The sequence below is a fragment of the Triticum dicoccoides genome, chromosome 7A (assembly GCF_002162155.2).
Source record: "Triticum dicoccoides isolate Atlit2015 ecotype Zavitan chromosome 7A, WEW_v2.0, whole genome shotgun sequence".
NCBI classification, from domain to species: domain Eukaryota; kingdom Viridiplantae; phylum Streptophyta; class Magnoliopsida; order Poales; family Poaceae; genus Triticum; species Triticum dicoccoides.
The window spans coordinates 128,906,387-128,918,772 of NC_041392.1; the positions used below are offsets into that span (position 1 = coordinate 128,906,387).

The window sequence follows — 12,386 nt, forward strand, 5'->3', positions numbered from 1 at the left end:
AAGGGGTGGTTTTCTGTTTACTGTTTTTAGCCTACGTCGTCTCTCTTCCAGAACCTCACAATCATCAGTGTCTGAAGTTTCATGATGAATATTGGTTTCACATTTTATTGCTTACGTGAGGAAATATCAATTTGGAACTCGAATTTGTATTTGAGTTATGATGAGGAGTGAGGTAGATTCGCATTGTTGAAGAAAGCGAAGAAAAAGGATGCTGCTATGGCTTGCTTGTGGCTCTTTCTTCTATTGGCTAGTCTCAGGCATGATAGTTTCCATTTCTTTCGGAAAGCAAGTGCGGCTCAGTCATAAGTGTTAGTAATAGCATGAAGTAAGTTGTCGGTAGCCGGCATTAGGTAAAAGGAAAAGCTTCTCAAAAGCATCCAGAAATATCATAGAATGGTGATCGAGATCACCTTCGCGGGAATCATCCTTTGCAAATTGGGGGAAGGGAACCAATCAAGTCACCAAGAAGTTCCCGAAACTTGGTTTAGTATTAAGGTTCTTCTCTTCCAGCGTTTAGTATTCAAGTTCTTCTCTTCCAGCCCCCCGGCCCCTCTTTGATAAGGAAAGTTTGCATTTCTCAAATAAAAAAATGACAAATATGGTTCGATGGCTCTTCTCCACTAGCAGGTTTACTGCTTTCTATTTGCACTTTTGTATTAAGTTTCCTTATATATACGATTTTTTATTATTTTCTATTTGTCTATTTTTATTTTTAGTGCGTTTTATTTCGATTATTCTTCTCCCAATTTTAAATCTTTTCGGAGCCTCCTTCATTATTATTCTTCCTCCAGAGATTCCGGATCCCCAAGCTCTAGCTCATTTAGCAGGGCTAAACTTCTATTTGAGCCTTTACGAGCAGGATCCTGGATGGGTTACGTTCATTCAGAACAAGCTTAATCACAATACCCCTCTGGAGGACATACCTGGACGGCTTAAGCTCTTCCTAATGGAAGAAAAGCTGTCTAGTATGCGACAAGATGTCATTCAGGAATTTGTGGCGCTTTATCAAAGAATAGGGCCTTATCTACCGATCAAGCCCTACTTGGTCGATGAAGCGCTTCGTTCCTATCTGGACCATATTCACGCAACTGATTCTTTCACTGTTCTCCAAGCGTCTTATCAAGATCTGCGGGAGAATGAGGGAGGATTTTTTTTCTTTAGAGATGCTGTTTCCCACAACCGGGATCTCCTTGAGGCGGAAAGCTCCGCAAGGAGGTGCCTGGAAGTGGAACAGAGGATCCGATGGGAAGAAATCCCCAAGAGCAAGGCAAGTCTCGAAAGAGCTGAGCACGAGCATGCTCTCGACTTGTTTAAGTCGGAGGATCTTAGAGGGAATTAGAAAAAAAAGAGCGGGGTAGCTCAGTAATTCTGATTCTTTTATCTTCCAGCCCCCGGGCGGGCCCCTCTTTCTTTTCTCTTCCAGCCCCCCGGCCCCTCTTTGATAAGGAAAGTTTGCATTTCTCAAATAAAAAATGACAAATATGGTTCAATGGCTCTTCTCTACTAACCACAAGGATATTGGGACTCTCTATTTCATCTTCGGTGCCATTGCAGGAGTGATGGGCACATGCTTCTCCGTACTGATTCGTATGGAATTAGCCCGACCCGGCGATCAAATTCTTGGTGGGAATCATCAACTTTATAATGTTTTAATAACGGCTCATGCTTTTTTAATGATCTTTTTTATGGTTATGCCGGCGATGATAGGTGGATTTGGTAATTGGTTTGTTCCGGTTCTGATAGGTGCACCTGACATGGCATTTCCACGATTAAATAATATATCATTCTGGTTGTTGCCACCAAGTCTCTTGCTCCTATTAAGCTCAGCCTTAGTAGAAGTGGGTAGCAGCACTGGGTGGACAGTCTATCCGCCCTTAAGTGGTATTACCAGCCATTCTGGAGGAGCAGTTGATTTAGCAATTTTTAGTCTTCATCTATCAGGTATTTCATCAATTTTAGGTTCTATCAATTTTATAACAACTATCTTCAACATGCGTGGACCTGGAATGACTATGCATAGATTACCACTTTTTGTGTGGTCCGTTCTAGTGACAGCATTCCTACTTTTATTATCACTTCCGGTACTGGCGGGGGCAATTACAATGTTATTAACCGATCGAAACTTTAATACAACCTTTTTTGATCCTGCAGGAGGGGGAGACCCAATATTATACCAGCATCTCTTTTGGTTCTTCGGTCATCCAGAGGTGTATATTCTCATTTTGCCTGGATTTGGTATTATTAGTCATATCGTATCGACCTTTTCAAGAAAATCGGTCTTCGGGTATCTAGGCATGGTTTATGCCATGATAAGTATAGGTGTTCTTGGATTTCTAGTTTGGGCTCATCATATGTTTACTGTGGGCTTAGACGTTGATACGCGTGCCTACTTCACCGCAGCTACCATGATCATAGATGTGCCCACAGGAATCAAAATCTTTAGTTGGATCACTACCATGTGGGGAGGTTCGATACAATACAAAACACCCATGTTATTTGCTGTAGGGTTCATCTTTTTGTTCACCATAGGAGGGCTCACTGGAATAGTTCTAGCAAACTCTAGGCTAGACATTGCTCTACATGATACTTATTATGTGGTTGCACATTTCCATTATGAACTTTCTATGGGAGCCGTTTTTGCTTTATTTGCTGGATTTTACTATTGGGTGGGTAAAATCTTTGGTTGGACATATCCTGAAACTTTAGGCCAAATCCATTTTTGGACCACTTTTTTCGGGGTTAATCTGACCTTCTTTCCCATCCATTTCTTAGGGCTTTCGGGTATGCCACGTCGCATTCCACATTATCCAGATGCTTACGCCGGATGGAATGCTCTGAGCAGTTTTGGTTCTTATATATCCGTAGTTGGGATTCGTCGTTTCTTCGTAGTTGTCGCAATCACTTCAAGCAGTGGAAAGAACCAAAAATGTGCGGAAAGTCCTTGGGCTGTTGAACAGAATCCAACCACACTAGAATGGTTGGTACAAAGCCCTCTGGCCTTTCATACTTTTGGAGAACTTCCTGCGGTAAAAGAGACAAAAAGCTAAAAAAACCTCTCCTAACTATGAAGGAAGTTTCATAGAGATAGGTGTGGGGAAATAAGTTCTTCATTTGAAGAGTTAGTTGGCTGGCCTACCGGCCCGCAGATTAGGAAGGCTTTTATCGCCAACTGAACTGCGTAACCAAAGCGATTCCTTCTTGGTGGAGATAGGTGGGTCCTGGTCCAACCTAAGTCAGTTCGAACCTGACGGGTCGTTCATTCGTGTGGAGAATCTCTCTCCTTACTCAGGATTTCTTTATCTTCGAGGCGAGGCATATTCATATGTCGAAGAAGGGGGAAGTGTCTCCATTTATGCTCATAGAACCCGGAAAGAAGAATATACCGTCGTTTAAGGACCAAGGATGCGATGTGAGAAGCGTAGGTCGGAGTAGCAGGAGTATGCGACAAGCAGTTGCATGTTTGATGTGGGTCTGTAACGAGCTGAATTAGAACACTTGGAATCCTCGCGGATATAGCTGCCACAAGGGCTCTTTCCCACTTAATAGATTCATTCCTTCGTTACGGCGGTTTAGGGTACCTGCCGTTCAGAGATGCTATCAGAGTAGGAAAGTTAGCCAAGTTATCCTGCCTAGTTTAGATAAAGCACCCCGATCATACCAGATGCAACCCGATCATTGTATACATAACATAGTTGAATTTGAGTAAATTCTCTCTGCCTTTCCCATTTCCAATTCAAAAACCACTAGGCATAGAAGGAAATCTTTCCCGGTAGAAGGTTCTCAGTAATCAGCAGTGGGAATAAGCCCTTCCAGTCTTTTTCGCCTAAGAAGGTTTTGGAGGAGGAACCTATGGGAACGGCAGTCCTGCATCGAGATTATTAGTTGCTTACCGCTGCACATTTTATCAAGATCAACCTGTGGGAATAGCCGTCCCTTCCTTACCAAAGAAAGAAAAAAGGAATGACGCGGTCTGGTTTACAAGTAAGAAAGAAATAGGATAAGGGTAAAGGTGACGTTTTAGCTCTTCATTCCGCTCTTGGTTTACAGGCTTTGTTAACTGGACCGGAAAAGGGGGCATTTTCTGGGTAGGTTTCCCTATTAAGTCAGCACCGGATCAAGATTGGAGACCCACCACAAGCAGAGAACAAAAAGCCTAAGAGTGGTGACCAACCATCTGCAAAAGGAGTAACAGAGCAAAGCGGAGAAGAGAAGGGGGAAGAAAAAAGGTTCCTAACTCATTGGATAGCTTAATCTATTGGTCAGGGATCCCATCTTTACTTTATTTAGGTGCCTAGACTTTTCGGGGCATAGGGTAGATTTCACAGTCCTTTAAGTGAATACGCCTTCTCTTTATGTATAGAGCTCTTAAAGAATGGATCAGCTCCTAGCGAAAAAGTCCAAGGTCTGAATACCAAGAGCGGTCAAACACAGTGATCGGTCCCGGTCAATGGGTAGAAAAGCCCGCCCTATAATCTGAAGTAGTCTTCGACTAGGTATATAAAATGGATAAAAAGAAAGAAGGGGAGGAGAGGAGATAGATGCATTTCACTAGGCGTATATGATATTGGAAAGAATGGAATCGAGTAAGCTTAGGCCAACCGATAAGTCATCTTTGTGTAACTTCCCATATGCCTACTTCTAAGCTAAAGTAAGGAAATAGGGTGAGATAAGCAAGAATGAGCCGAACGAAGACGTAAGGTTTGTTTAGATGTAGTCTTTGTGCTTTTCAAGTTGCTTCTTGCGAAATCAACTAAGTTCGAAAAAGCCATGCCCAGGTTTCCGGGAGTTTAGATAAGATATGCCAGCTGTTGGAGGATCAATATTATCCGGGGGATCCATATATTATGAGGGAGTATAGAGAGGGGGTCTAGAGATAGTACAGTCTGTAGTGAACCTATTCATTAAATGGACTTTTCCCTTACCTCTCATCAGCTTCCCTTTCCCTCGCCGGTGCAGTGCCATCTGGATACCTCATAAATAAATCAAGCAGGCCGGCTAGTAAGCGATCCCGAGGGGCTATCTTCTCTCCCATGCTGGTGCCTTGCTTAACTCAAGTATAAAGTGGAAATGAAAGCCAAAATCCAGGGTGATAAAATTCCATTTGAATCTTGAGATCCAAGAAGAAGGATAGCTTCATGAGTTCTTTCTGACTCCTAGCTTAGCTGGAAAGCTTTTGCTTGTATCTGGCAGTGGGTGTAACATCCATCATACTCAAACAGAAGAAGGTTTGCTTATCTAGCTCCAAGGCAGTTATAATCATTTACAGAACCAGGGTTTGCACCTACTGAGGAGGAGAAAGGGCCGACGACCCATACTAGAACTCCAAGATAAGATCTTTCAGTCGATCAGACGGCCGAGGCCTTTAATAAGGTCCGGTTGTGCCAACGAGTTCTTCTAGTTATGAATCGCCGTAGGGAGGTAGCATTACATTTGTATTAGCAAAATAGAGCTCCTCATAGAAAAGAATGGCGAAGAAAGTGTTATAGTACTTTCTTTTTTGTTCAGTCCTGGAACTTATTCTTTTCCGATCGACCTATCAACAGTAGCGATCATACCCCGTCGAGCGAGTTAGGAGCTGCTCACAAAGAAGGCCGAAACCAGATGAGATGGCCGAAGCAGATACCAGAGAATAGGTTCCTTCACCGAAGTCTACTTTATTTTAGAATTCAAATTCAATTGATGCCGCACAGGCTGACCATTTTAAATAGGTGGAAACGGGAGACTGGAGAAGATGATCACACTTTGGAAGAGAGACAGTCGCGTACCTGCCCCGGGAGGGGGCTTTTGTTCGATACAATCACTGAACTCAACCGCTTAGACTGGAGATGGCACTTGAAAACTCGTACAGAAATCTATCAACTTGACTTACAGGAAGAAGTGGCAGGGGGTAGGTCGGCTGTTTTAAGTCCGGATGGTTCCTCTTGTTGGCATGGCGTTGGTATGCCTCGCTATCCTTCAACTCTGGATCTGCCATCCTTCAAAACAAAAACTACCAAAACACGAACTCAACGGCTTAGAACCGTAAACCATATACCTTCTCGGTAAAACACATCTCAAACAGATTATTATCGAAATGAATGGATTTTATCGCCTTAAGTAAGAGAAAAGGATTGTGCTTTCGCCAGAAATTGACTACCTACCCATTTATTGGATTTCTTCTTCTCCCAGATCCAATAGAAGTTTCCAATGAGTCATTGCCAACTACTTTAGCAGGAATGATCGAAAGCAGCAAGGGTTTAGTGGTCAAGCTCTCACTTTAAAGTCCCTGCCAGCAATACCAATCCCACGCTCTTCAATGGTTCTTACGCTCTGAAAAGAATCCTTCTAAGCTTTCCTCCTAAAAAAACCTACGTTCCGTTATAGACATAGAATCTATCGTTGACCTACCCAAAGTCTTCTTTTGGTTCCTAGAACCATGCAGGAAAATCACTTGAGCAGTGACAGGTCAGCATCAATGGTTTTGAGATGAAAAAAATCAGTCAAACAACACTGGCAGATCGGCAATCCGATCGGGACCTTCGCACTTGACCATCGTAAAGGGATCGTTGTTGCTTGGTCGATCGATCTGTCCTTCCACCCCAAAGCTGGTAATCCAGATCAGAGTTCTTTGGATGGCATGTAATGGATTTCATTATGAAAAGGGTCATTTTTTTGATGTTGTAAACTTCATATCCAGAGAAATGGATGACTGGCTGAGGGACATATAGATTACTTCAGATCTCCACCTTCCTATGCTATGTATGCCAACCTTGATCTAATAAGTGGTCTTAATTAATATGCAAGATAGGATAATATTATAAAAATGGTTGGTTTTGTTCAATACTTAGGTAGGGCTGACTACGCCACCTCAGCAGCTGGGACTGGAATTGCTTACAATGCATCTGGCCACTAACTGAATTCGAAGTAGGGCCAGTGTATAAAGACCGGCTTATCTCTCTTAAGACTTAGTCCACTTTCTACTAGAATCATATTTTCTAGTTTGCAAGCAGGTGTGCCAGCTGTAACAAAAACTTACGGCTTAGGTGGATTTCTTTATTCAGTCTATAACTCAGGCTTTTCTTTGTAGGACTCCCACACAAGTAAGTAGCTAGCTAGCTGGTATTGCCAAAGCCAAAAACACTGCTGCATTCGAAAAGGCGAACCGCACGGACCCGACTTCTTCCTTTTATGCTGAAACTAGGGCTCCCTCTGGGTAATTCTACCTATCCGTTTGGACCACGTACCTAGATAAAGTAAATCATTTCAATCTAAGTTGTCCTCAGCTACAGCAAAAACAGAAGAAAGCAACAAGTTCTCCGTTTCCTGTTCCCAAAGGGTGTGAATGGAATCAATAATTATATATATATATAAAGTTGACGTAAGCTGTATGCATTCGGTGCCCTCAAGTAGGTACGACTATGGATCATTCTATTCCTTTCCTTTAGGTAGTCCTAAAAAGCAAAACGTAATGGTAGAGGATGAAGGAAACAAAGAATGAAGTCTGCACCTTTGACTACTGATGAACCGCCATTTCGTTCTTTTCTTCTTTGTTCGGCTTTCACAAGCAAGATACCTTGAAGCAGGTGACAGTCTATAGCCCAGGAGAGTACCATTGCTGACATGATACAATTGGCCTTCCTCTTCAGATTTATTTAGAACTTCAAGCGTTCAAGGCAAGGTTGTGCAATCTCTCGTACCTGCGAGAAAAGGGCTTATTTACTACTTTTTATCGATCAATGGTCCACCGGTCCCATCCAATGAGTGGTATCTGAGTATCATAGTATCATAAGAAAGTTCATTTGTACACCCGCTTATCTTTCTATAGAAACTTATCTCTAAATGATTTTTAGATAGGATGTTTCTGGAATTACCCCTGCTACGTAGAATGGGATAGTGTCAATGTCCTTCATTATAGTACCGAAGATGCTCGTAGGCTGGTCGATGAAAAGGATGGCTTTTATTCAAAGAGATGGAGATCCTGGTTTAGCAGCAGTTGCCCATCCTTGGGTTTATGTCGAGCTTTTCGTATTAAGAATTGGGAGCAGAGAAATCCTAGGGTTGCTTTGTCTTCCTCTTCTGTTCTTAAATATAACTGAAAAGCATCCTGTTTCTTTAGTTGCCTCAAAGCTCAGGATCTCCCCATGTTTCTTCTGGAGATGTGTCAGTGGCTTTGCAATGATGCCGAAATGGCGAACGAAGCACCTGTAATAGCCGGCCAAACCTAAGAAGATGCGGACTTCTTTGACTGATTGCGGAGAAGAACTGTTGGCAATGTTCTTAATTTTGTGGGTTTCAGTGGCAACCCCATGTTGGCTGATAGTATGGCCCAAATAGGATAACTGGCGTTGAGCGAAAGAGCACTTTGAGCGTTTGACTTGCCATTGATCCCTTCTTAACAACTCAAGCACTGATTGCAAGTGGATTGTGTGATCTTCAAGAGAGGCACTGTAGACTAAAATGTCGTCAAATAACACCAGGGCGCATTTGCGCAGAAGGGGTTTGTTTGAGAGTGGCGTTCATGGCTCCCAAGAAGGTGGCTGGTGCTCCCGTGAGGCCGAAGGACATGACCTTGTACTCGTAGTGCCCTTCCAGAGTCTGGAAGGCTGTTTTGAATTCATCGCCAGCTGCCATACGAATCTGGTGATAGCCAGCTCTGAGATCGGGTTTAGAAAACCATGAGGCACCAGACATCCAGGAGTTCTTCGACTATGGGCACTGGATACTTGCTGACGACAGTCATCGCATTTAGACAGCGATAATAAATACATAAACGCCAGGAGAAAAAATATATAAGATTTTTGGTCATAGAACCCCTGGTACCAATGTTTATAGAACTGTCCAGAATTGATAAAGAGAAGCAGCTTTGAAGTCATGGAGAATGAAAATAGGACCCTGGCTCAAGCCCATCTAGTGATTAAAGGTAAAGTGCTTCAGTACATTGGTGCAGGGGAATGCGTACCTACGCCTTTTAACTACCTTGGGGAGAGCGGACTCGCTGATTACCCTCCTTGGGAAACAAATGAAGTGGGTGGATTGGAGTTCGTCTCCGCCAATTAGAGATACGGTGCTGACCCAAGCTGAGTGAGTGAAGGCTCCGGCTTGACCTACTAGCTGTTTGCTATCAATAAATAACTAGCTGACAATATGCTATGCTTACTCTCCGAGCACTAAAGCTATCGAGAAGTGATGCAACAAAGGTTGTTGAAGGTAAAAACCGTCAAACAGAGAAATCTTAATCGTCAGAACAACGCTGAACCTAACTTGTACAAGAGTTGGTAAGAAAGTGCAAACGTTGAGTAAGAAATTGCCATAGGGCGGCACAAACAGAAAGAAAGGCTTCTGCCAATCGGAATAGGAATGCAAAATCCCAGTAAAAGGGTGTTCAGTCGAAGATAGGAGGATTCCTTTGATCCATACCGTCATCTGACGGACTTCCTGCTGACTTCGTCAATTGCTCTTTATCGCTTAATAGAAGGGAAATTTCATGAGATAGATGAAAAAATGAATATCAATCGAGAAAAGGCTTAAATAGACACAATTCGTAATAGATACAATTCGTAAGGAAGAAGTGATCAAAAGTACGAGGTCGGCATAGGAGATATGATGTGTCGGAGGCAGAAGGCACGGAGAAGTCAAGATCTTCCAAGATAAACCCATTCCGATGCCTATAAAATCAGGTGCACCGCGTCTATACTACAAAAGTCTGATAGGTTTCTTTGTATTTCTTCCGCCGACATCGCTTTCTTATTCCTAACACAATTGTTTAGCTAAGTTTGCTAACGAATCAGGGAGAATCAACAACGAACAGAGCATTTTGAAAAGGAGACGTGATTTATTCCTACCATCCTGAACACGTCTAGAAACAGCAACCTCGTACATAATACCATTTCGCATTACAGTATCCACTTTCAAGTCGGGGTGAAACTTACTAAGATGTTGGGTCATCAGAATACCATCGAATCGACTCATGTTATGCCTGGAATGGAATAAAAACATGAGTCAAATGCATCGTAGTCCCTCAATCGAACAGTCAACTAGTTCATATCTAACCTTATGTATTCTTTTCTCGCACCTTAGCTTCAAATAATTGAATGAATGAGTGCTATTTCAGAGTTCCAGTTTAGGTATTAGCTCGCTACAGTTTAGTCAGTAGTTCTGTCCCTTTGTTCGGTGAACTAGTTCTGGATATAAGCATTAGAATGAGAGTGGCTATGTATTCGGATTACTTGACTCGCTTTCCTGTTTTCGAATCCCTTCTTGCATACAATCCTAATTCACAATCCGATTCTTGCTCGATTCTATAATGAAAAACAGACCTTGTGCCATGGATTTGATGAAGCTTGAAAGGACTCCCCTTGTTCGAAGCCAAAGATAAGAAGCATACGGGTGACAACCCCAATCCTTATATATCAATCCAATTACCGGAGGAACGAAGAACTAAGTTTGCCTGACGCCCGAAAACAACTTGTTTGTTTTGGTGGAAGAGGAAGAAATAGAGAAAGATCGCCGCTTTTCATACGCTAATTCGTGATTCAAAGTAGAGCGAGTGAGGGAGCTATACCCAGGACTCAATCAACATATGCCAAGTGTTCCGTAATCTATGGGCAGCACTCCGTAGGAATGTTATAGTCTAGGCATGTCGTAGTAGTCATTAGACAGAAAGAGGAGAAACTTAACATGTCTTATTCCGAATTCCTGCGGTTGTCATTATGTTCCAGCAAGGAAATAGTCATTCTTTCATTCCGAGCATTCGACTAACGGCACAGATTTCTAGTGCTATAACAGAAACTGCCCTTAACGCGCAAATGTAAGCCCTCACAACACTCTTTACCTGCAACTGCTCCCGCTTATGGTAGTAGATAAACAGGTGGTGGACATGTATCTGCAGCCTCTGCTGCTGGTAGATTGACTGTTTTATATGGACTGGAAAAAAAACGGAGGGTAGCGCTTGAGAATGCTACTCTATTCCTGGAATTAGCCATCCCCTTCTTTGACTATTCGACCTGCTCCTCGAAGCAAGGAAGGGAATGAAGATGGCATCGAATGCCCTTTCCGCAAGAAGGATAGGAGTTGGCTTACCGCATCTACCTTCTCATCGCGGGATAAGGGCTGGGGCGTTAACTTAAGTACTAAAGCTGCTGGAGCGGCTGCCTTCGTTGATTCCCCACGAAGGAATCGGAATATTGCTACTTCCCCTTACTGCCCTAAGCGGGGGAGATGGATTAAAAACCTTGTGTGAAGGAAAGGCTGTCAAAGTCGTTGACCATTAATCCGGTTGAAGGACAAATGGACAGTGAATCAACGGAATCGAGTTGTTCTAAGGATTCGGATTCGGCAGTCGAGACATCTATATCTATGGAATTTCAAAAGAGAGAAAAGGATCCGAATCCAACCCGAGGATGAGCTCAAACCTTAGGGTTTGAAAAGAAGAAGTAAAGCTCTCGTTTACTTCAATCAAAAAAGGTAGGTCATAACACAGATTGAATTAGACCTTACTCAATCACTCATCCCTGGAAAAAGTAGAGCGATTTCCTCGCAAAAAAGCACGAGCGAGATATTCTTACTTAATAGGGATCTCAATTGCGGGAAGAAGTACAAAGGGCAAAGGCAGAAGTGGAAGGGTCAAACTCCTCTATCGGGGAAAGACAGGAAGGATAAAAGTGTAAAATCACTTGTTTGAAACATCTAAAAAATAGAAATGGCTATTAGAAGTTGTATTTTCGGTGGTCAAAGGGAAGGAATTAGAAAAGAGGGAAGCGCTCTTGGTAGATCCACTTGTCAAGGCGCGGAAAGCCGTGTTCCTTCTCAGCTCACGCTTTCCTGATTGATTTGAAAGACCCTACACACCACCGTATCCTTGGCTTTCTTCCCACTTTCAAAGAACTTGCTATCATTCTTTCGATTCTATCTCCTCGCTTTAGGTCTTATGCTTCTTATTAAAGGGGTTATGCCACTCCGAGTCCATCAGTGTTGAAGGAATGGACAGAGACAGGCAAAGACAAAGTACTAATTTTACTACCGATAGAGAGCGGAGCTAGAGACAAGATGCCTAGGACCTGGAGGAGATCCATAAGAACCAAGTCGTGGAGAAGATAGCATCAAACTGGAGATAATAAACCTAACTCTCCGTGCTTTAATCGAGAATGGATACAGGGTCGTCGAGCGAAACCTTTATTAGGGGGTAGACCTACCTTGTTTTGTTGACTTATTGCTTTCCAGCAAAGCGTGCCAGCCCTATCTCTAAAGCACCAAACTTCCACATTTTAGGAGATGCCCTATCTTCCCTTAAAGAGCCAGCTTATTGAATAGAGCTGTCACTCCTTACCTTACCTAAGACCCCTTCGGGATATCTTTTGAAAACCTTTTCTCTGAAAAGAAAAGATGTTTGTGATCCCTTGCCCGCTCGA

General features: G+C 42.9%; 2 protein-coding genes across 2 annotated transcripts; both read left to right on the forward strand.

Annotated features, from left to right (window-relative positions):
• The first annotated feature begins 421 nt into the window (after positions 1 to 421).
• LOC119327486 (cytochrome c oxidase subunit 1) lies at positions 422 to 3,047 on the forward strand. The gene is made up of 2 exons (XM_037600588.1): positions 422 to 562; positions 1,447 to 3,047. The coding sequence occupies exon 2, from the start codon at positions 1,473 to 1,475 to the stop codon at positions 3,045 to 3,047; it is 1,575 nt and encodes a 524-aa protein (XP_037456485.1). The 5' UTR covers positions 422 to 562; positions 1,447 to 1,472.
• LOC119333267 lies at positions 562 to 1,339 on the forward strand. Its single transcript, XM_037606215.1, has one exon. The coding sequence runs from the start codon at positions 590 to 592 to the stop codon at positions 1,337 to 1,339; it is 750 nt and encodes a 249-aa protein (XP_037462112.1). The 5' UTR covers positions 562 to 589.
• Positions 3,048 to 12,386: the final 9,339 nt, after the last annotated feature.

What these genes read in the sequence shown, in the direction of transcription:
- LOC119327486 (XM_037600588.1), top strand. Translation starts at nt 1,473, where the DNA reads ATGACAAATATGGTTCAATGGCTCTTCTCTACTAACCACAAGGATATT.
- LOC119333267 (XM_037606215.1), top strand. Translation starts at nt 590, where the DNA reads ATGACAAATATGGTTCGATGGCTCTTCTCCACTAGCAGGTTTACTGCT.